This window comes from Rhinopithecus bieti, unplaced genomic scaffold (assembly GCF_001698545.2).
Source record: "Rhinopithecus bieti isolate Rb0 unplaced genomic scaffold, ASM169854v2 scaffold_1017, whole genome shotgun sequence".
Taxonomy (NCBI): Eukaryota; Metazoa; Chordata; class Mammalia; order Primates; family Cercopithecidae; genus Rhinopithecus; species Rhinopithecus bieti.
Genome location: NW_016803657.1, coordinates 4,681,783 through 4,702,820, shown reverse-complemented (window position 1 = coordinate 4,702,820; position 21,038 = coordinate 4,681,783). Strand labels below are relative to the sequence as shown.

The 21,038-nt window shown below is 55.7% G+C and overlaps 1 protein-coding gene across 1 annotated transcript in view; it reads left to right on the top strand.

The window, feature by feature from the left end:
* Positions 1–21,038, top strand: part of CARD11 (caspase recruitment domain family member 11) — a 152,892-nt gene that overhangs the window by 113,294 nt on the left and 18,560 nt on the right. Inside the window, exons 6-17 of the mRNA XM_017894718.1 lie at positions 1,745–1,924; positions 2,884–3,036; positions 3,690–3,815; positions 4,477–4,674; positions 7,217–7,393; positions 9,557–9,608; positions 12,261–12,343; positions 13,635–13,735; positions 15,554–15,606; positions 17,987–18,119; positions 19,018–19,219; positions 19,649–19,775. Coding sequence (XP_017750207.1) covers positions 1,745–1,924; positions 2,884–3,036; positions 3,690–3,815; positions 4,477–4,674; positions 7,217–7,393; positions 9,557–9,608; positions 12,261–12,343; positions 13,635–13,735; positions 15,554–15,606; positions 17,987–18,119; positions 19,018–19,219; positions 19,649–19,775 — 1,585 coding nt within the window. The remainder of the gene's footprint in view (positions 1–1,744; positions 1,925–2,883; positions 3,037–3,689; positions 3,816–4,476; positions 4,675–7,216; positions 7,394–9,556; positions 9,609–12,260; positions 12,344–13,634; positions 13,736–15,553; positions 15,607–17,986; positions 18,120–19,017; positions 19,220–19,648; positions 19,776–21,038) is intronic.

The following is a 21,038-nucleotide window of genomic DNA, read 5'->3' as shown; positions in this document are numbered from 1 at the left end:
TTTTTTTTTTTTTTTTTTTTTTTCTGCATGAGCAGGAGAGATTTCTATGCTGTTTTTACCTAGGATTTGAGCAAGTTACCCTGTGGCAGGGACTTACAAGTTTCTCTCCTGGAACTTTCTCCTGTGTTATGTTTCCCTGGAGCTATATTAATAGTGAGAAAGTATAAGTAGAATTTGGAAGAACATATGGCCAGCAGAGTCCCTGGCTGGTTTTCTTGGCCTCAGGCTGCTTCCTGCACGCCCCTTCCTTCATCGTCTCAGGTTAATCACTGGGGTGCAGGAGCTGGACTTTTCTCGCTAAAGCCACGGCTCTCTACCTGCCAGATTCCTTGAGACGATTCTCCCTCCAAGACTAGATTTGAAAAAATGACACTCTCCCCTTTGGTGCCTCCTTTCTTTATAGCCCTTGAATGCAACCTTCTTATCTGGGATATTTTAGCCAAGCCCTTGTGTTTGGGGAAGCACACAGTTTAATCTCACAAGTTGAAGAAGTCTTCTGCTGGTCCCAGTTCCTGACACTAAACTCTTGAGTGTGAAAATCAGCACATCTCCACTTGTCTCATTTCCAGATGCGATAGCTGCCTCCTCCAGGCCCACTCTTTCTGCCACTAAGTCTAGGGAAGATCTTTAGGCCGGAGATCCTGTGAAATTACAATTAAGTGGATTTCAGGCTATCTTCTTCTTCAGTCACTCTTTCTGCCACTAAGTCTAGGGAAGTTCTTTAGGTCAGAGATCCTGTCAAATTACAATTCAGTTGATTTCAGGCTCTCCTCCTCCTCCTCCTCCTCCTCCTCCTCCTCCTCCTCCTTCACCTTCTCCTCCTTCTCCCTCTTCTCATTCTCCTCCTCCTCCCCTCCTCCTCCTTCTTCTCCTTCTTCTTCTTCCTCTTCTTTTTTCTCCTCCTCCTCCTCCTCCTTGTTTCTTCTTCTTCTCCGTCTCCTCCTCCTTCTCCTCCTCCTTCATCTTCTTCCTCTTTCTCTTCCTCTTCCTCTCCTCCTTCCTCCTCCTCCTCTCCTCTCCTCCTCCTTCTTCTCCTCCTCCTCTTCTTCCTTTTCTTCCTCTTCCTCTCCTTCCTCATCTTCCGCTTCTTCTCCTTTCTCTTCTTCTTCTTCCTCTTCTTCCTCTACTTTTCTTCTTCTCCTCCTTCTCCTGCTTTTTCTTCTTTCTTTTTCCTCTTCCTCCTCCTCCTCTTCTTCCTTTTTAGCAACAGTGCTATTTATCCAAATAAAATCTGTGTGAAACCCCAAAGAACAAACCACACAAGCAGAGCTGTTCTGGGACGTGAAGTCAGGGTGGACACCCAGAACCCCGATTTCTCAACCATCTCCTCCTTCCCCCTGGATAACCCTGGGATTCTTCAGGGGAATCCTTGAGTTCTGAGGATCAGAATTTGAAAAACCCATCAGAGAAGGGCGTTGAAGTGAGAAACACCAACTTGGATCTCTTTTATCCCAAAATCCATAACCTGTTCCACCCGACAAAGGTTGAGGGAATTTTCTCTGAGGTCTGTAGCCCCTTTGGAGCTATTTCTAAATAGACTAATCGGGAACTCTCCATCAATAGGGAGATGACAGTTTGTTTTACTGGAGAAGGTTTCTTGGAGCCCTTCTCTGCCCCTGAAAGAAGGAGAGAGGGGCATAACTCAGGTTATGCTGCCAGCCCAGTGGGATCTGGGGAAGCGTTGCCTTTTCTGAGTGTTTCTCACCACCTGCCTTCTCCCCTCGGCACCCTTGGGGTGTTTCAGATCGATCAGCTAAAGCACCGGTTGAATAAGATGGAGGAGGAGTGTAAGCTGGAGAGAAATCAGTCTCTGAAACTGAAGAATGACATTGAAAATCGGCCCAAGAAGGAGCAAGTTCTGGAACTGGAGCGGGAGAATGAAATGTTGAAGACCAAAAACCAGGAGCTGCAGTCCATCATCCAGGTGAGGGCCTGGGGGTGGGGCCGGCACGGGCAGCGGGAGGGTGAGGGCTTGGGGTTGGGGAAGACGACGCACCTGCCAGGGTGTGAGTCCCAGAGCCTCACTCACACCACGCTGACTGCAGGATCACAGACATGCATGCCATCCTTGGGCACCTTTGTCTCCTCCTCTGTAAAGCGGTGACCCCCCCACCACGCATTTGTCAGAGACAGGAGATCATACTTGGGAAAACATGTCCTTATTTGAAGCACTCCAGAAAAATCACCATCCATGTGGAAATCAATGCCCTGGGCACTATGGGAAGAGACAAGGATGTCTGGGAAACCTACGTGCCCTGAAAGATTTCAGGAAACTCAATTCTAAGCTCCATGCCACTTGTTCCAGCCTCAAATGCCTCCTCGCACTTGTCAAAGTGGAATCACTTGTGGGCACGGAGGAGGAAGCTGCTGAGGAGTGACATCCCAAAACATATCTACAGGGCAAGAAAAAAAACATGCATCTTCCTGCTCGCTGCAGAACAGTCCCCACCAGGAGCGGCTGTCTGGTATTTGAGGCTGTCTTTCGGAGCCGAGGATGAACCCAGCTTCACCAGAACAGATTGCTCGGTATTTCAGGGATGGCATCTAAAAAGCAGATCCACCTTCCCTTTGCTGTCACCTGTGAAGTGTTGTAGGTGCACCAATTGCTCCTCTGAGCTCTGATAAGCGCCAGGGAGAACAAAAGGCCCAGGATACTCCCAAGCAGAAGCCAGTTTTCTGTTTCTTTCCAGGTGATAAACTTGTTAAATGATAAGCTTCTTAGAGACCCCAAGGGACATACATCTCTTCTTGCCTTTACCTTCCAGACACAAAACCTTCTGCTCTGTCCGTGTCTGTTGCTGGCTCTTCTGTCTCCCGCCTTCCAGGACCACCTGGCTCCCCACCCCGACCCTGACCCTGTTAAACCTCCTCCCTCCCACCCAGGCTGGGAAGCGCAGCCTGCCAGACTCGGACAAGGCCATCCTGGACATCCTGGAACACGACCGCAAGGAGGCCCTGGAGGACCGGCAGGAGCTGGTCAACAGGATCTACAACCTGCAGGAGGAGGCCCGCCAGGCGGAGGAGCTGCGGGACAAGGTGGGAGCGGGGAGCGCCTGCCCAGTGGTGCCCTTGGCCCGCCCCCTTCACACCAGGGGGCAATGGTGTCTGTCAGCAGGACCTCCCTGACCTCACACTCCTGTCCGGGGACTAGGTCAGACCCCTGGCATAAATCCCTTGTACTTCCCAGTATTCAGCCCCTGGCAGGAGCTGCCGTTTATCAACCAGATGAGGGCCTGGGGGCAGGAGCAATGTGGGCAGAGGAGAGGGTGAGGGCTTGGGATTGGGGGAACCGACATACTTACCAACATGTGAGTGTCAGAGCCTCACCCACACCTTGCAGATTGCAGGATCCCAGATGTGTCAGCCACCCTTGAGCATTTACAAGCTATTGCACCAGCTGAGCACCCATGTCCCCATGTCCCCTCCTGACCGAGACCGCACTGTCCTCCCATACGTTACCTGGTCCGTAGTGAGTTCACGACAATGCCAGTTTCATTGGTCTCCTACCTTGAGCCCCAGTGGTCAGATAGCCGGTTCTCAGAAGGGCAGGCCATGTCCTGACCATGCCAGCTTAGGGAGGGACAGGCCTGCTCCAGCCAGCCAGCGGGAAGGCACGAGCAGAGAACAGCTTTCAGCCCTGACCTATTCATTGCTTGATGCACATATTGATTTCTCTGTGTCGTTCACAGTACCTGGAGGAGAAGGAGGACCTGGAGCTCAAGTGCTCGACCCTGGGGAAGGACTGTGAAATGTACAAGCACCGGATGAATACGGTCATGCTGCAGCTGGAGGAGGTGGAGCGGGAACGGGACCAGGTACAGGCACCACCTGCAGCGTGCAGGGCGGCAAGGCTGCACAGCGGGGCCCACGCCCCAGGCCACGGGCTCCTTCAGAGTGCTTTGTCCCGTGCAATGTCACTGACAATGCAGGGATCACTCCTGAATCCATCTTTCCCATTTCTGTTCCAACGATGAATTCTATCCCAAAAGGCTTTTGGAAGTCACAGGCGTTTGGGTATCAGGGGACTCTGAGCTGAGCTCCAGCAGCTCCCACAACCAAGCATGGTTCTTAAATGATGTCTGTTCTCTCGGGTGAGAGGATGGGTTCAGATCCAGCCCTGTCATTCATAAGGTGTATGCCCCTAGGCAAGCTGCCACCCTGACCTCAGTGCCCTCATCTGTAAAATGGGGATAATTACAGTAGCACCGCCTCATAGGGACAGGCTGTGGCCTTCCAGGGATACTGCATCAAAGCTCTCAACACGGAGCCTGCCACTAGCAAGGGTCGAACCATAGGCTCTGTGATCGTGTTAATGAAGAAGGCAGTGACTGACACGCCCGGGAGTCAGGCTGCAGATGAGAGCCACAGACGATGTGGCTGGCCCCTGGGTTGGGGACGATGCCTGTCCCTGGGCCCAGCTGGAGTTGACTGGGGTGCAGTCCCCAAAGCGGCCTTTGTTCTGCTTCTCCCCGGCAGGCCTTCCACTCCCGAGACGAAGCCCAGACGCAGTACTCGCAGTGCTTAATCGAAAAGGACAAATACAGGAAGCAGATCCGCGAGCTGGAGGAGAAGAACGACGAGATGAGGATCGAGATGGTGCGGCGGGAGGCCTGCATCGTCAACCTGGAGAGCAAGCTCCGGCGCCTCTCCAAGGACAGCAACAACCTGGACCAGGTGGGGTGGGACAGGCAGGGCCCACGTCTGAAGCCTGGTGCCCCTGGCGCCCACGGAGGGCTGTGGCCAGTGGCCGCCTACCCGTGGGGTCCCACATCTGAAGCAAGGTGCCCTCTGGCGCCCATGGAGGGCTGTGGCCAGTCGCTGCCTCCCCGTGGGGTTCCATATCTGCAGTCTGGTCCCCACTGGCGCCCACAGAGGGCTGTGGCCAGTCCCCGCCTCCCTGTGGGGCCCCACATCTGAAGCCAGGTGCCCCTGGCGCCCACTGAGGGCTGTGGCCAGTCCCCGCCTCCCTGTGGGGCCCCACATCTGAAGCCAGGTGCCCCTGGCGCCCACTGAGGGCTGTGGCCAGTTGCCACCTCCCAGTGCAATGAATGGTTCCTTGTCCTTTGTTTAGCGTAGTTTTGTTTTTGAGACGGGTTCTTGTTCTGTTGCCCAGGCTGGAATGCAGTGGCACCATCACAGCTCACTGCAGCTTCAAACTCCTGGGCTCAAGCCATCCTCCCACTTCAGCCTCCCGGGTAACGGGACTAAAGGCACACACCACCATGCCTGACTAATTTTGTATTTTTTTATACAGACAAGGTCTCACTGTTTCCCAGGCTGGTCTTAAACTCCTATCCTCAAGCGATCCTCCCGCCTCAGCCTCCCAAAGTGCTAGACTTACAGCCATGAGCCACTGTGCCCAGTCGGCCCTTCATATTTTTGAAGCCAGAAGTTCCCTCCCACACCCAGCATAATCCACATCTTTTAGTCTTGTGTTTGTGTCTGTTTAGTGATGAGTAGAAGCCACTCATTTTGAAGTTAGAAGATGCAGGGTAGGGCTGGGCACAGTGGTTCATGCCTCTAATCTCAGCATTTTGGGAGGCTGAGGTGGGAGGATTGCTTTAGGACAGGAGTTCAAGACCAGTCTGGGCAACAGAGTGAAAACTTTTTTTAATTTAAAAAATTAAAATTAAAAACATAAATAAGAAGATGCAGGGGGCTGGACGCGGTGGCTCACGCCTGTAATCCCAACACTTTGGGAGGCTGAGGCAGGTGGATCATGAGGTCAGGAGTTCGAGACCAGCCTGACCAACATAGTGAAACCCCGTCTCTACTAAAAATACAAAAAAATTAGCTGGGTGTGGTGGTGTGTGCCTATAGTCTCAGCTCCTCGGGAGGCTGAAGCAGGAGAATTGCTTGAACCCGGGAGGCAGAGGTTGCAGTGAGCCGAGATCTTGCCACTGCACTCCACCTGGTGACAGAGCAAACCTTCGTCTCAAAAAACAAAAAGAAGATGCAGGGTCAAGCCTGACCCGGCCACTTCCTCGCTGAGCAGCCTCCCCGCTTAGGAGCCTCAGTGCCCTCTCAGTTGACCACAGCCAGCTGCTGGCCTCCCACTAGGGTTCCCCCGCACACCTGAACTGTCACTGGGTTTAAGACACCCTGCGGTCATTAGGGTTCCTAGTGCCTGTGAGTAAACCCTCATTTATGGACAATGTGAATTGCAGAGTACATTTCCCAGCAGCGCCCCAGGCACTGAGAAGTGAAGGAATGCCTCCTCCAGGGTAGATGTTACCACTGTTGTAGCTCTGGGTTTACTGAGCGCAGTCACGTGCAGGTGCCACGCAACGTGCCCTCTGCGCGTTGCCTCATTTACCCCACAGAACTGTCCTGCATGGAAAGCACATGCTCAGTGTCCTCATTTACAAAGGAAGGGACCCTGACTGGGTGCGGTGGCTGAGGCCTGTAATCCCAGCACTTTGGGAGGACCCACATTCCCGGCTGCAGTTACAGCGTGAACACAGGCCTGGCACATAGCCCACCGTGCTGCCAGCAGGCCGTGACCGGCGCTTCCACCCATCTGCAGAGTGGGAGTCAAGGAGCAGCAGGCGGGTAACGAGATGCGCCAAGGTGGGCTGTGCGTACCCAGGAATGTTCTACTGCTATTCTGAGTCCCTGAAGGATTTTGCACAGGGAGCGGGACAAGACACTTTGAGTTTGGAGGCAGCGCAGCATGAGGGTGCCGTGTGGCTTTGCGGGCCACGTAGTTCCTTCATGCCACAGCACTCCGCTCCCTATTTTGTAAAAGGTGGTGATCAACAACAACCTCTACTTGCCAGGAAGGATTCAATGAAGTGGCAGCTATTAAGCACTCCAGACAGTACCTAACACTGTTTTGTTTTAATATCATTCAGTCATTCTGAATACTTTTATATTTTTAGCTCAGGCACAGGGCTAGAAATTGGAAATGTAATGGGGGCAGATGAGATGTAAGGGGTTGAGGCCGGTCAGGAGGCAATGCCTTTACCATTGTACAGGAAGACCGGGGCTTGCTTGGGAGACCGGACCAGAAGCCTGGGGGGAGGAGGCATCGTTAGGCTGGAATGGTGGGGCTCAGTGTCTGGGGTTATGGTTGGGGTCAGGAAAGAAGAATGGCTGAAGTGAGCTTCAAGCTCAGGTGGCTGAGGGAATGATGATCCCGTCAGCACAGCCACTTCGCCTACTGGTGGCACATCGCCAAGCCCCATCACTAACGCGAGGTTTTCTCTGTCCCCAGAGTCTGCCCAGGAACCTGCCAGTAACCATCATCTCTCAGGACTTTGGGGACGCCAGCCCCAGGACCAATGGTCAAGAAGCCGACGATTCCTCCACCTCGGAGGAGTCACCCGAAGACAGCAAGTACTTCCTGCCCTACCACCCGCCCCAGCGCAGGATGAACCTGAAGGGCATCCAGGTGCATGGGTGTGGAGGGAGGGGCGCAGGTGCAGGGCAGAGGGTCTGGGAGCCGCGGGCCCCTGCAGGCAGCAATGGGGCAGCACAGTCATGCCTGCTTCTGGGTGGGTTTTGGGTGCCCAGACTGTGATTCAACCTATTTCAACCCTGTAAGCTGGAAATCCTGCCAACTCGCTTTTTACTCATTTGTACATTTTTACTGATTCCTTCACTCTTATAAATGTAATAGACGTTAAAAGAGAGAGAAAGAAAGACAGGCTGGGCATGGTAGCTCACGTCTGTAATCCCAGCACTTTGGGAGGCCAATGTGGGAGGATCGCTTGAGATCAGGAGTTCCAGACCAGCGTGGGCAACATAGGAAGATCCAGTGTCAAAAAAGAAAGAAAGAAAGAGAAGGAAGGAAGGAAGGAGGGAAAGGAGGGAAGAGGGAAAGGAGGGAAGGAGGGTAGGGAGGAAGGGGAGGAAGGGAGGAAGGAGGGAGGGAGGGAGGGATGGAGGAAAGGAAGGAAGGAAGGAAGAAGGGAAGGAAAAGGAAAGGGAGGGAGGGAGGGAAGGGAGGAAGGTAAGAAGGAAAGGAAGGAAAAGGAAAAAGGAAAGAAAAGAAATTAGCCAGGCATCGTGGTACATATCTGTAGTCCCAGCTACTCAGGAGGCTGAGGCAGGAGGATCTCCTGAGCCCAAGAGTTGGAGGCTGCCGTGAGCTATAATCGCACTACTATACTCCAGCCTGAGTGAGAGCAAAACCCTGTCTCAATAATAAAAGAGAGAGAGAGACGAAAGAAAAGAAAGAAAGAAAGAAAGAAAGAAAGAAAGAAAGAAAGAAAGAAAGAAAGAAAGAAAGAAAGAAAGGGAAAGGAAGGGAAGGGAAAGGAAAGGAAAGGAAAGGAAAGGAAAGGAAAGGAAAGGAAAGGAAAGGAAAGGAAAGGAAAGGAAAGGAAAGGAGGAAGGAAGGAAGGGAAAGAGAGAGAGAGGAGGGAGGGAGGGAGAGAGAGGAGGGAGGGAGAGAGGGAAGGAAGGAAGGAAGGAAGGAAGGAAGGAAGGAAGGAAGGAAGGAAGGAAGGAAGGAAGGAAGGAAGGAAGGAAGGAAAAGGGAAGGGAAGAGAGAAAGAGACAGAGGGAGGGAAAGAGAATGAAATGAGCATCATTTCCAAATTCAGGCTGGGCACAGTCACTCAAGCCTGTAATCCCAGCACTTTGGGAAGCTGAGGTGGATGGATCACCTGAGGTCAGGAGTTTGATACCAGCCTGGCCAACATGGCGAAATCCCATCTACTAAAAATACAAAAATTAGCTGGGCGTGGTGGTGGACACCTGTAGTCCCAGCTACTTGGGAGGCTGAGGCAGGAGAATCACTTGAACCCAGCGGGGCAGAGGTTGCAGTGAGCCAAGATCATACCACTGCACTCCAGCCTGGGCAATAGAGCAAGACTCTGTCTCAAAAAAAAAAAAAAAAAAAAAAAAAAAAACAATTAATCTGTTTATTCTTCACAAATGTATTGAGTGCCAATCACATGCCCGTCACATGTCAGGCACCATCCTGGGAGCAGGAGTTAGCAGTAATCCTGTCGCTTTGCTCAGAATCTCGTGCAACCCAAAGCTCACGGCTGGCTCTCGATGGGGAGTGGAGTGAATGAATGAGATGCCACAGCAGGGCCTGACAGTGCCTCCGCCTCTCCCAGCCTTGCACACGCGGAGCCAGAAGGCTGAGGCAGCACATCTGAGCTGAGACTCCGTTAGCACTCTGGGCCGGGGGTGGCCAGGGCACCTGCCCGGCAGCCTCACCCTCTTCTGAAACCCCCTCTGCGTTGTGTACCCAGCTCTGCTCAGCCTCACACTCCCCACACATCACTTGGTCCCCTCCACTGCTCTTGGCTTTTGTCCTGTCTTCTGCCATGAGCCATATTGCATGGCTGCCCTGGGAGGAAAGCTTGTCTGTACCAGCAGCTGCCTGATTCAAGCCCAGGGGAGCCGCTGTGTCTTGTCGTCCCAGCCACGGGAGATGAGCATCGGTCCATGTGCATTCCGGGCCAACCCAGGCGGCTGTATGACGAGGGACAGGATGGCTGGCCTCGCTTTATTTTTTTCTAAGCCCCAGTGACATGTGTCTAGGGCCCTGTTTGATTTGTGTCTTATGTCTTGTTTCTTCCCCTCCCCTCCCTTTTAGCTGCAGAGAGCCAAATCCCCCATCAGCCTGAAGCGAACATCAGATTTTCAAGGTTAGTGAGATGCCCAGATCTCTCTCAGCCTGTCTCATCTGTCACTCTGTCTCTCTCAGTCCATCTGTTTCTCCCACTGTAGCGATCAATCCTGCAGGGTAAACATGGTGGGCTCTTGGGGGTCTCAGGGTGGCGGGGGTCCATCCAAATAGCAGTTAATGTGCATTGTCATTCGAAGCGGGCAGCAGCCCCGAGCACTGAAAGGTTCCCTCTGTGGTTCCCTGCACGCCTCCCCGCCTCTCCCGATGGGTCTGTCCGGAACCCCTGGTGCATTAGCTGAACGGTGCATTTTGCCTGTGGCTTCTCAGTGAGAGGACTCTTTGACCCTCTTCCAACACTTAGCTGGGTGGTCCCCCACAGGACCTCACAAGAGGCTGGTTCATTCGTCAGTCCCTGGTTCTCCGAGACACACTGCCTTCAGGATCTTCTCTTTTGTCCTCACCATATCTCTGGGAGTGACAGATCGGCTAGAAGGGTTTGCCTAAGCAAATCAAGCACCTACTATGTGCCAGGTGCTGGAAGGCCCAAGTAGATGCCCATAGACCCCACACACTGAGGCAGGGCCGGCCACAGCCAGGAGGTGGAAAGTGCATGGGTCCCGAGAGTGGTTGGACAAAGGTCAGAGAAGGATCCATCAAGAAGGATACATTTGGCCGGGCATGGTGGCTCACACCTGTAATCCCAGCACTTTGGGAGGTCAAGGCAGGCAGATCACCTGAGGTCAGGAGTTTAAGACCAGCCTGGTCAACATGGTGAAAACCCATCTCTACTAAAAATACAAAAAATAGCTGAGCGTGGTGGCGGACGCCTATAATCCCAGCTACTTGGGAGGCTGAGGCAGGAGAATCACTTGAGCCCAGAAGGTGGAGGTTGCAGTGAGCCAAGATGGCACCACTGCACTCCAGCCTGAGTGACAGAGTGAGACGCTGTCTCAAAAAAGGAAGGAAGGAAGGAAGGGAGGGAGGGAGGGAGAAAGGAAGAAAAAGAGAAAGAAAAAGGTGGGAGTGGGGTGTACATTTAAACTGGGGCTGGAAAAGGGAGCCTTTTGGTGGATGGACACAGTGTCAGGTCAGAGAGGGGCCCATAAACAGAGGTGTGGAGACCAGGAGGTGCACGGGGCAGAAGCTGCCCTGCCGCCGCAGAGCGCAAAGCAGGAGAGCACTGGGCTGAGACTGTGGGTGCCTCGCTGAAGATATGGACTTCATCCCGCACGGCAAGGATGAAGCCTCCCCCAGGTGGCTTTGGGGTGAGCAGGAGAGTGGAGAGTGCAGACCCATGCTTAAGGCTGTTCTCTCTGGGCATGGAGGTAGAGGAGGGAGGCCAGGGCAGGGGGCCCCGTCCAGCTCCCTCATGGCCATATCCGGTGTCTCAACGGCCTTCTTTATCAGAAGGGAGGTGCAAAGGGCCTGGGGCCTGCAGGAAGCAGAGAAGGGGGTTGCACCAAAGGGAAGGGACAGGATGTAGTGGCCATGGGGCTTCTTCGCTCCTCATCAGACCTTAGGCTGCCCAGTGCCAGGTGCTGGGGGCCCAGGGAAGGACAGCATATGGTTCCTCCCTACAAGACATCCGCTGATGGGGGTGCATGTACCTGTATCTGTCTGTGCACACAACACGGGCACACACAGCAAGGGTGGGAGCAAGGAGGGGACACAGACAGCAAAGCCGTCAGACGAGGGCTGAGAGGACATGCACATGGTCCCCAGGCTACCCGCAGCAGAGCCAGGCGTTGGGGCAGGGACATCAAGGGAGGCTTCACCCTGTCTCCCTCCAGAGTGCCATCCGGGGCCCCAGCTCATCCCCCAACACCCTCTCCTGCTGCAGAACACCGTTCCAGGGCCCCAGCCTCGTCCATCGCACCAGCCCCGACCCACCTCACCTTCCTCCCCAAGTCCCAGCCTCTGAACGGCGCTGCTGCATGCTCTGGGCTGCAGCCCCAGCCTCCCGTATGTTTATTTAGAGAGGTTTCCACAGACTTGGCCCCCAGTTTGTCCTCATCCCCATCAGCCAGCCCTGCTTGTCAGGGAGAGGCAGAGTCCATGGTGATGGCAGAGAATTGGACAGGAAGACTCAGGCCCCAGTTGTCCATTGTTCACAGAAAATGCCAGCCAGGGACCCCACACAAGTCCTCAGAGACACATGGCATTGTCCAGCTTTGACCCAGGCTGCCCAGGGGGTGACCCTCACTGGGAGCTGGGATATGTTGGCAAACGAGACCCACCCCCCGCCAGGAGCCTACTATGGTGGGGGGGAGATGGGAAAAGAAGAGATAATTTTATGCCTGGGATACCAGCGCTTTGGGAGGCCAAGTCAGGAGGATTGCTTGAGGCCAAGAGTTCAAGACCAACCTGGGCAACATAGCAAGACGCCATCTCTATAAAAAACTTAATAAAAAACAAGAGGAGGTTTCTGAGGGCTCTTTCTCCAGCAGATGCCACAGAGAGGGGAGTGAGCCCCCAAGGGAGAGGAGAGGCCCCAGACTCACCTCATAGGAGGTTTGGGATGACACCAGACAGCCCCACGTGTCTATTGGCCATGGGCTCTGATTTCCCTTTCCCTGCCTTTTCTCTCCCTTCCCTCTCTCTTCCACCTCAAACCCTCCCCGGCCCCCTTCTCCTTTCTCTGTCTCTCCCACCTTGTCTCCCATGAGGACAGCCAAGGGCCATGAGGAAGAAGGCACGGATGCCAGCCCCAGCTCCTGTGGATCTCTGCCCATCACCAACTCCTTCACCAAGATGGTGAGCTGTGGCCTCTGCCCGACCTGCAGGTCCCCTCTGTTGTCCTTCCCTGCAGAACACTGTCTGGTGCCCCAGCTCATGCCCACCACCCAGTCTCCCTCCAGAGCTCATCCCACCGCCCTCTCCCCCTGCAGAATGCCATCCAGGGCCCCAGCTGTTCCCCACCACCCTCTCTCCCTCCAGAGTGCCATCCGGGGCCCCAGCTCATCCCCCAACACCCTCTCCTGCTGCAGAACACCATCCTGGGGCCCCATCCTCATCCACCCCACCAGCCCCGACCCACCTCGCCTTCCTCCCCAAGTCCCAGCCTCTGAACGGCGCTGCTGCGTGCTCTGGGCTGCAGCCCCAGACTCCCTTATGTTTATTTAGAGACGTTTCCACAGCCTTGCAATGTATTTACACCTTCTTGCTGCCTCCTTTCCCAATTTAACACTTGGTGGGAGGAGGAGCTGGGCCTCCCAGGGGCTGTCACGCATGGCACAGGCGGTGAAAATTCTGCCGCAACTTATCAGCCCCTGGCAACTCCAGCAGCCTGGGGAGCCGGTGGCAGGCAGGGCACAGAGCTGGGAGCAGCAGGCAGGGCACAGAGCTGCGAGCCACTACAGAGCTGAGGCTCAAGGTCCCCTCACCAGCCCAGAACCCCTACCCAGGCAGAGCCGGGCAGGGTCCCAACCAGCATCCAGCGTTGCCCACTCCCCGCCAGGCAGCAGAAGGCCCAGGATGAGAAATTCTAACTCCGAGGGGAAGCCCTGAGAAGCTTGTCAGCTCAGCTTCCAAAATCAGGCCCTGGGGGAGGCAGAGATTTTATGGTGAATGATTCCTGTCTGATCGCGGCCCTGGGTGGCAGAATCCCAGGCTCTTACTAAGAGCACCTCTGGCCAGGAGCCAGCAGGCCCGCTTTCAAAGGTCGCCCTCTAGCAGCTGTGCCGTCCGGGGGCACCACTGCCCTCCCCACGCCCCAGGCCCACACTGTTCACCATGTTTAGAGCAGGTGCCCACGGCAGGTGCAGCCCGGGAGCCTCGAGCTCAGCCTGTGCACCGTGGCAAGGCAGCGCCCCAGTCCCCCAGTCGGCCAGCTCCTGCCTGCGTCCTCCCTGTGAGCAGATGTGCAAGCAGATGTGTTCCAAGCTCAGCGGCTGCAGCCGCGCCGGGCTGAGCACGAGCCTGCTCCAGCCAAGGTCGCCCCTGAGAGCCAGCTCACTGCCCCCATGCTGCCTGAGTAGGAAGCAGGCATGATTTTGTGTTGAATTTAGTCCCTGCGCCCGTAACGTGTGTGTGTCTGTGTCTGAAGCAGCCTCCCCGGAGCCGCAGCAGCATCATGTCAATCACCGCCGAGCCCCCAGGAAACGACTCCATCGTCAGACGCTACAAGGAGGACGCGCCCCATCGCAGGTGGGTGGCAGGTGCGGAGGACTGGGCGTTTGCCCCATGCCACCGTGCCAAGCCTCCTTACCCCGTCTCTGGGCCAGTCCATGCTTGCTGACCCAGCCATCCTCAAAGCTACCCTAAAAGGCAGGGTGCTGCTCATCGTACAGATGAGGAGGCTGAGGCTCGGAGGAGGGAAGTGGCCGCCCCAGGTTCCCCGAGCTGCCTATCCAAGGACGAGACCCATGACCCACGGCTCCATGCTGACCAGAAATCAGGTTCTGGGGCCCCACGGCCCCAGCCCTTGGCATTTTCTGCCAAAGAATAAGAAACTCAAGGCCGGGTGCGGTGGCTCACGCCTGTAATCCCAGCACTTTGGGAGGCCGAGGTGGGTGGATCACCTGAGGTCAGGAGTTCAAGACCAGCCTGACCAATATGGCGAAACTCCATCTCTACTAAAATTACAAAAAATTAGCTGGGTACGGTGGCGGGCGCCTGTAGTCCCAGCTACTCGGGAGGCTGAGGCAGGAGAATCGCTTGAACCTGGCAGGTAGAGGTTGCAGTGAGCCGAGATCGTGCCCCTGCACTCCAGCCTGGGCGACAAAGCGAGATTCCATCTCAAAAAAGAAAAAAAGAAAGAAACTCACGAATGGCTTCTCCAATCTCCTCTCCCACCTTCCTTACTTCCTAAAAACCATTAGTGTCCTCACAAGGAGAACTACAGCAGAAGTATGCCTGGGCTATGGGTGTTTCCAGCCTGCCAGGATTTGGCGTGTCACCTACAAAGTCAGAGGTTGTTGGGCGGTTTCCCGAAGGGCAGAGAGCAAGCGTGGCCAAGGAGGCTGGATCCACACCCTGGGTCCCGCTGGGGCCTGGGTTTGGGCCTCTCAGCATGGCCTTCCCTGGTTGGCTCCAGAGATCAGCAGCAAAGATCTGCTTAGGCCGGGCACAGTGGCTCACGCCTGTAATCCCAACACTTTGGGAGGCTGAGGCGGGTGGATCACCTGAGCTCAGGAGTTCAAGACCAGACTCGCCAACGTGGCAAAACCCCATCTCTACTAAAAATTAAAAAATAAAAAATAAAAATAGCTGGGCATGGTGGCATGTACCTGTAATCCTAGCTACTGGGGAGGCTGAGGCAGGAGAATCGCTTGAACCCGGGAGGCAGAGGTTGCAGTGAGCCAAGATCGCACCATTGCACTCCAGCCTGGGTGACAGGAGCAAAACTCCATCTCAAAAATTAAAAAAATAAAAATAAAAAACAGACCCACGCCAGCCCCTCCACCAGCAGCTGTGTTGTGGGGGCTCCCTCTGGCCAGCCGGGGGCAGGTGTTGAAAGCAGCTTTCAGAAGCCACATGTGGCGTCTGCACCAAAGCCACCTGCGCCTTGAAGCACTATTGCAAAAACCACATGCAGACAATTGAGAACTCCAGAGCACAGCAAGCTTGCTCCGTCCACTCCTGCTGAGGGGCGCTCTGCTCCCAGACCCATCACACAGGGCAGATGGATCTCTGTCCTGTACCATGTCAGAGAAGAGTGAGAGAGACATAAACAGCAGATGGGGCAGGTGGGGCCGGTGGGGCCTCTGTTCACCTGCCCTGGCTTTCCTCCTCCCCCACCTTAGGACGCAACCTCCAAGGCCCCTGGGCCACCTACCCTTCCGGGGAGGCTCCTGCCTCCTCCACCCCTCTTTGTCCCAAACTCCTCTACCCACACTGCCCTCTCAGAGGCAAGGCCACTCAGAAGCCCGGAACCTTCCAGAAGCTTCCCTCTCCCTCACCTGCGCACGCACACACACACACACTCACACGCATGCTTTCCCTGCCCTCCCTTGTGTCTTGCAGCACAGTCGAAGAAGACAATGACAGCGGCGGGTTTGACGCCTTAGACCTGGACGGTACGTGCCTCTCAGATCCAGGAGGGTCCTGGGTAGGACGGGTCACAGAGGGTCACAGGTGGAGGGTCACAGGTCCTTAAGGCCTACTATGTGGAATGGACTCAGAGTCACTCTTGAACACAGAAGATAAGCCTCTGTCCCCCAAGGGCCTTGCCCGTGGCCGAGAGACGCCCTGTGAGCTTGTTCTTTACCTTGTAGGTAATGGGGGCCCATCTAGCTGTTGTGCACAGGGCTCGAGCTAGGTCTGGGCTTTTAAAAAGCGTAGCTCTCACGTACTGTAGCCAGGCACCGTGGAGGGGCTCGACCTGCATACCTGATCCAGTTTAATCTCAACCACCACTCTCAGAAATGCTATTGTTACCCTCATTTTATAGATAAAGAAAGGAGCCTCAGAGACAGGAAAGAACAGGAGGGCAGAGGCTGGGCTGGGAGCAGGGTGTTCTCGTAAGAAATTCATGTATTGAGCTGTTAACCAGCCTGTGCAAAAGGAGCACAGAATGCAGATGGAGAGGCCGATATTGGAGGGGCAAGGCCAGGGGGAGAGGCCAAGCTTGGAGGTGCAAGGCTGTGGGGAGAGGCGGACCTTGGTGGTACAAGGCTGTGGGGAGAGGCCAACTTTGGAGGGACAAGGCCATGGGGACAGGCAGACCTTGGAGGCGCAAGGCTGCGGGGAGAGGCCGACACTGGAGGGGCAAGGTCAGGGGAACAGGCTGACACTGGAGGGGCAAGGCAGGATGGGGAGAAGTAGGGAGGGTGAAGGCGGGATGGGGAGAAGTAGGGAGGGTGAAGGCGGGATGGGGAGAAGTAGGGAGGGGCGAGATGGGGTGGGGAGAAGTAGAGAGGGGCGAGGCGGGATGGGGAGAAGTAGAGAGGGGCGAGGCGGGATGGGGAGAAGTAGAGAGGGGCGAGGCGGGATGGGGTGAAGTAGAGAGGGGCGAGGCGGGATGGGGAGAAGTAGAGAGGGGCGAGGCGGGATGGGGAGAAGTAGGGAGTGTGAAGGTGGGCTTGCAGGGTCACCGCCTTCAAGCCTGTCTCAGCACCAAGGGAGGGTGGCAGCATCCCCTGGCCCCGACAGAGCTGGCAGCAGGGGAGACCGTGGCTCAGAATCCTCCGGGTGTGCCCTGCCAGCCCCCTCTCTTCCAGGGCTCCCCCAGCCGTTGCCAGCTAAGGCTGCCAACCGATGAAATGAAAGATGAGTGGTCCTCCTTAATGGGGGAAGCATCAACGCTATCAAGTGTTAAAGAGAGGTTAGCACCTAATCGAGGCTGGGTAATGAGAAGAATTGAAAGAGTTTTGGAAAGGGGAGAGAATCCCGGGCAACCGTCCAAAGTATTTTGCAGTGTCGGGAAAAATTCCATTTGCAGAGAAGCCTTTGTTATCAGTCCCGAGCAGGTTTGCAGTTCCCTCCATCCCAGCCGCCCGGAGTTCTGTGCAGCAGATGCCTTTCCCCCAGGTGTTCCAGGTCCACCTGGGGTGAGAAGATAGAGAGGGGCCTCCTATGGGGGCCAGACCCTCCTCTTCCCACCCTGCTTCAGGCCCCTGCAGGCCGGGAAGCTGATGGATGATGGTGAGGCCTTAGGGTACCAAAATGAAATCTGGGGGCCCAACTCAAAAACAGAATGAAGCCAGCCACGGTGCCTCATGCCTGTAATCCCAGCACTTTGAGAGGCCAAGGCAGGTGGATCACTTGAGACCAGGAAGGGTGACATAGCAAGACCCTGCCTCTACAAAAAAAAAAAAAAATTAATTAGCCAGGCATGGTGGTATACCCCTATAGTCCCAGCTCCTTGGGAAGCCAAGACAGGAGGATAGCTTGAGCTCAGAAATTCAAAACCAGCCTGGACAGCATAGTGAGACCCCGTCTCTATAAAAAAAAAAAAATGTTTAATTATCCGGACATGATGGTGCACACCCATAGTCCTGGCTACTCCAGAGGCTGAGGCGGGAGGATCACTTGAGCCCAGGAGGTTGAAGCTACAGTGAGCTATGATCATTGCACTGCAGCCTGGGCAACAGAGCAAGACCCTCTCTAAAAAAAAAAAAAAAGACTAGAACAAGCAACTGCTAATGGGAAGTCCCCTTTTCCAGATACCAAAAAAAAAAAAAAAAGGAATCTTAAAAACCAGATACCTGATAAGGCTTCCCACTAAGAGGAAGTTCCTGGAGGCTGGGGAAGGTCTGTGTTGGAGACATTCAATGTGGGACTCAGCCATCTGCGCCAGGGAACCTCAGAGACCCATCTCCCGGGAGGCTGCCCGGGAGGAGCAGGGCAAGAGGGCTCCGAGCCTGCCCCAGTGCCAGGGTGACCCCAGCAGGTCCCGGCGCTGTCTCTGGAGCTCCCCGCCACCCCTGGTACTGATGGGCCCTCGTCCCTTTGCAGATGACAGTCACGAACGCTACTCCTTCGGACCCTCCTCCGTTCACTCCTCCTCCTCCTCCCACCAATCCGAGGGCCTGGATGCCTATGACCTGGAGCAGGTCAACCTCATGTTCAGGAAGTTCTCTCTGGAAAGGTACCTGGTGAAGGGGAAGCCGGGGTTGAGGGTGGGGATGGGATAAAGACCCTTCACCCCCTCACTCCCCTGCAAAGGGGACCATTCATGTGGGCTTTGTTCTCCTAGAGCCAGCACCAGAATCGTAGCATTCAGGAAGTCAGAAATCACTTCCTGGCCGGGCGCGTTGCTCACACCTATAACTTTGGGAGGCCAAGGCAGGAGGATTGCTTGAGCCCAGGAGTTCCAGACCAGCCTGGGCAACATGCAAGACCCCATCCCTACAAAATAATGTAAACATTAGCCAGGCATGGTGGCACACACCTGTAGTGTCAACTACTCAGGAGGCTGAGGCAGGAGGATCACTTGAACCTGGAGGTTGAGGCTGCAGTAAGCTATGATTGCACCACTGCACTCCAACCTGGGACAGAGCGAGATCCTGTCTCAAAAAAAATGAAATGACTTCCTCTGACCTCCCAAGTGTCCAGGTGCAGAAACCGAGGCCCACAGAGGGAAGGGCTTGTGCAAGTCCACACAGCGTGGCAGAGGCAAAGAAGTGGGACCCAGATACCCAGCAGCCCCCGTCCATGACACATTGGAGCCTGGTGGGCCGTGCTCAAGGGGCCCCTCCTAACGTGGCCCTTGCCAGTCCCACTACAGCCGCTGCAGGCCATGGAGGGCGCATCAGCTCCTCTCCTCATCTGCATGTCTCGCAGCAGGAGCCGCTTGTGAGCTCTCACTTCCCTTAGCCATTAAGGGCCATTCTCAGAACCAGGACACCGAGGTGCCTGATGACCACAGGAGGCCATGCCACCGGGGTCCCAGCACCCACCACCAACCCCCGGTGTGTCCCAGTAGGGCTTTTCTCTTTTCAGCCCAGCTGCCTAACTGCCAACTGCCATTCTGTTTCCTGCTGCAGACCCTTCCGGCCTTCGGTCACCTCCGTGGGGCATGTGCGGGGCCCAGGGCCCTCAGTGCAGCACACGACGTTGAACGGCGACAGCCTCACCTCCCAGCTCACCCTGCTGGGGGGCAACGCGCGAGGGAGCTTCGTGCACTCAGTCAAGCCTGGCTCCCTGGCCGAGAAAGCCGGCCTCCGCGAGGGCCACCAGCTGCTGCTGGTGAGGGGCTGGCAGCAGGGGAGGTGGCTGCAACCGTAGTGTCAGTGGTGACATTTAGGGCCCCTAAGCCTTGCATAGTGTCAGTGGTGACATTTAGGGCCCCTAAGCCTTGCATTCAGCCACGGATCCCCGGGCAGGAGGAGGGAGCTGGAAGGTGGTCAGACTATCCGCATCACGGGGCCCGTCTCTCCCCAGCTCCCCGCCTGTGCTTCTGCAGTCTGTGTCCAGCCACCGGCTCCTGCAAGCTCCCAGGGTACAGGCAGGAGGCAGGTGCAGCCCTCTGAGCAAAATGCTGTTTCCCCCTGTTGGCACTGAGCTAGTCTTTGTTCGGGGAGAGATGATTTTTTTCCCAATGTACAGAGAGCGGCCTCGCCCCTGCGGCTCTGCTGCCTGTGGAGCGGGGAGACAAACACTGTCTCTGCTCTCCAGCTAGAAGGCTGCATCCGAGGCGAGAGGCAGAGTGTCCCTTTGGACACATGCACCAAAGAGGAAGCCCACTGGACCATCCAGAGGTGCAGCGGCCCCGTCACGCTGCACTACAAGGTGAACCACGAAGGTGAGACCTCCCTCCACCGTCTGGAGTGACCCTTGGCCAGGGAGCCAAGTCTCTGACCTGGACAAGTGACCTCGCTGCCTAGAGCCTCCGCTCGCTCTTCTGTTCAGTGGAAGGCACGGGCACTTCCTGGCAGCATCACGAGGCTCAGGGGCAGGTCTGAGAGAGCACACAGGGATGGCGACAGCTGTGAGCAGTGCTTTGCTGTCTGGCGCTGACTCTTTGGACATGTCTGCACGCACCTGCCCGGGTGACTCAGGCTACCCGCCAGGTCACAGAGGACACGGCATCCCCAGGCTCAAGCACACCTGTTGGAGTCCTGGCTGGCCCAGCTGGAAGTTGCCTCCTCTCTCGGGCTTCCCGTCCCTAATGTACATAGGCAGCAGCTCTGGGGTCAGGGCACGGACTGGGGATGGAGAAACAGAGGTTCCCTGTCAGGTCCTGCTGGGGGATTCCTGGCTTTGTTCAGCGTATCTCAGAAGCCTGCTCACCCACCAGGCCAGGGACCACAGCAATGGCTACCTGAACTCTCTCACTCCTATGAGAAGAGAACCTACAAACAGGACCCTGCTGGAGTGAACTTTCTCTCCCTGGAATTCCAGACTGCAGGACGGTGCTGCTGCACAACCCTGGGGGGCACTGTTCACATCGTATTCTGTGGCACTGCTGGTCAGGGGGCCCAGAGATTTCTCTACCCAGGACCAAGACCACCGAACCACATCCCGCGACTCAGGCTTCTTGCTCTGAGATCCCCCAGCTCCGGGGCAGGTGGGCCTCACCCTTCATAGACTCAGGGAAATGGAGGCCCCGCCCTGGTTCTGGCCTCCCCAGCTGCAGCTGAGTATGGTGCCTTTTCACAGGGCCCCAGCATCCTTTGAATGGGATCTCCTCTTTCTCAGCCAAGACTCCTGGGCGGTGAGCTCTGAGGTTTGTTTTCTGCTCTGAACGAGTCTGAGTTCTCGTTCTCACCTCTGGGTTTTTCTACATGATTATCTCTGCAGCTGGATCTTATTTTTAACCACCAGGGCTCATGAATGTTTCAGCAGAGCATAAATAGCCAGTTTCTCTCTATCCACTCTCCAGAGCCGCCTGCTCGAGCTCCTTCCCAGCAGTGCCCTACCCGTGCGAAGACAATAACGATGCTTTATCCCTACATGCAGGACAGGCTTCTCCCCAGGCCTGCACCCTGATCTTCCAGCCCAGCAGAAAATCGGTGGGCCTGCAGAATATGATGTGAGCAGCGCCACCCCCCCAACCCCCGACCCC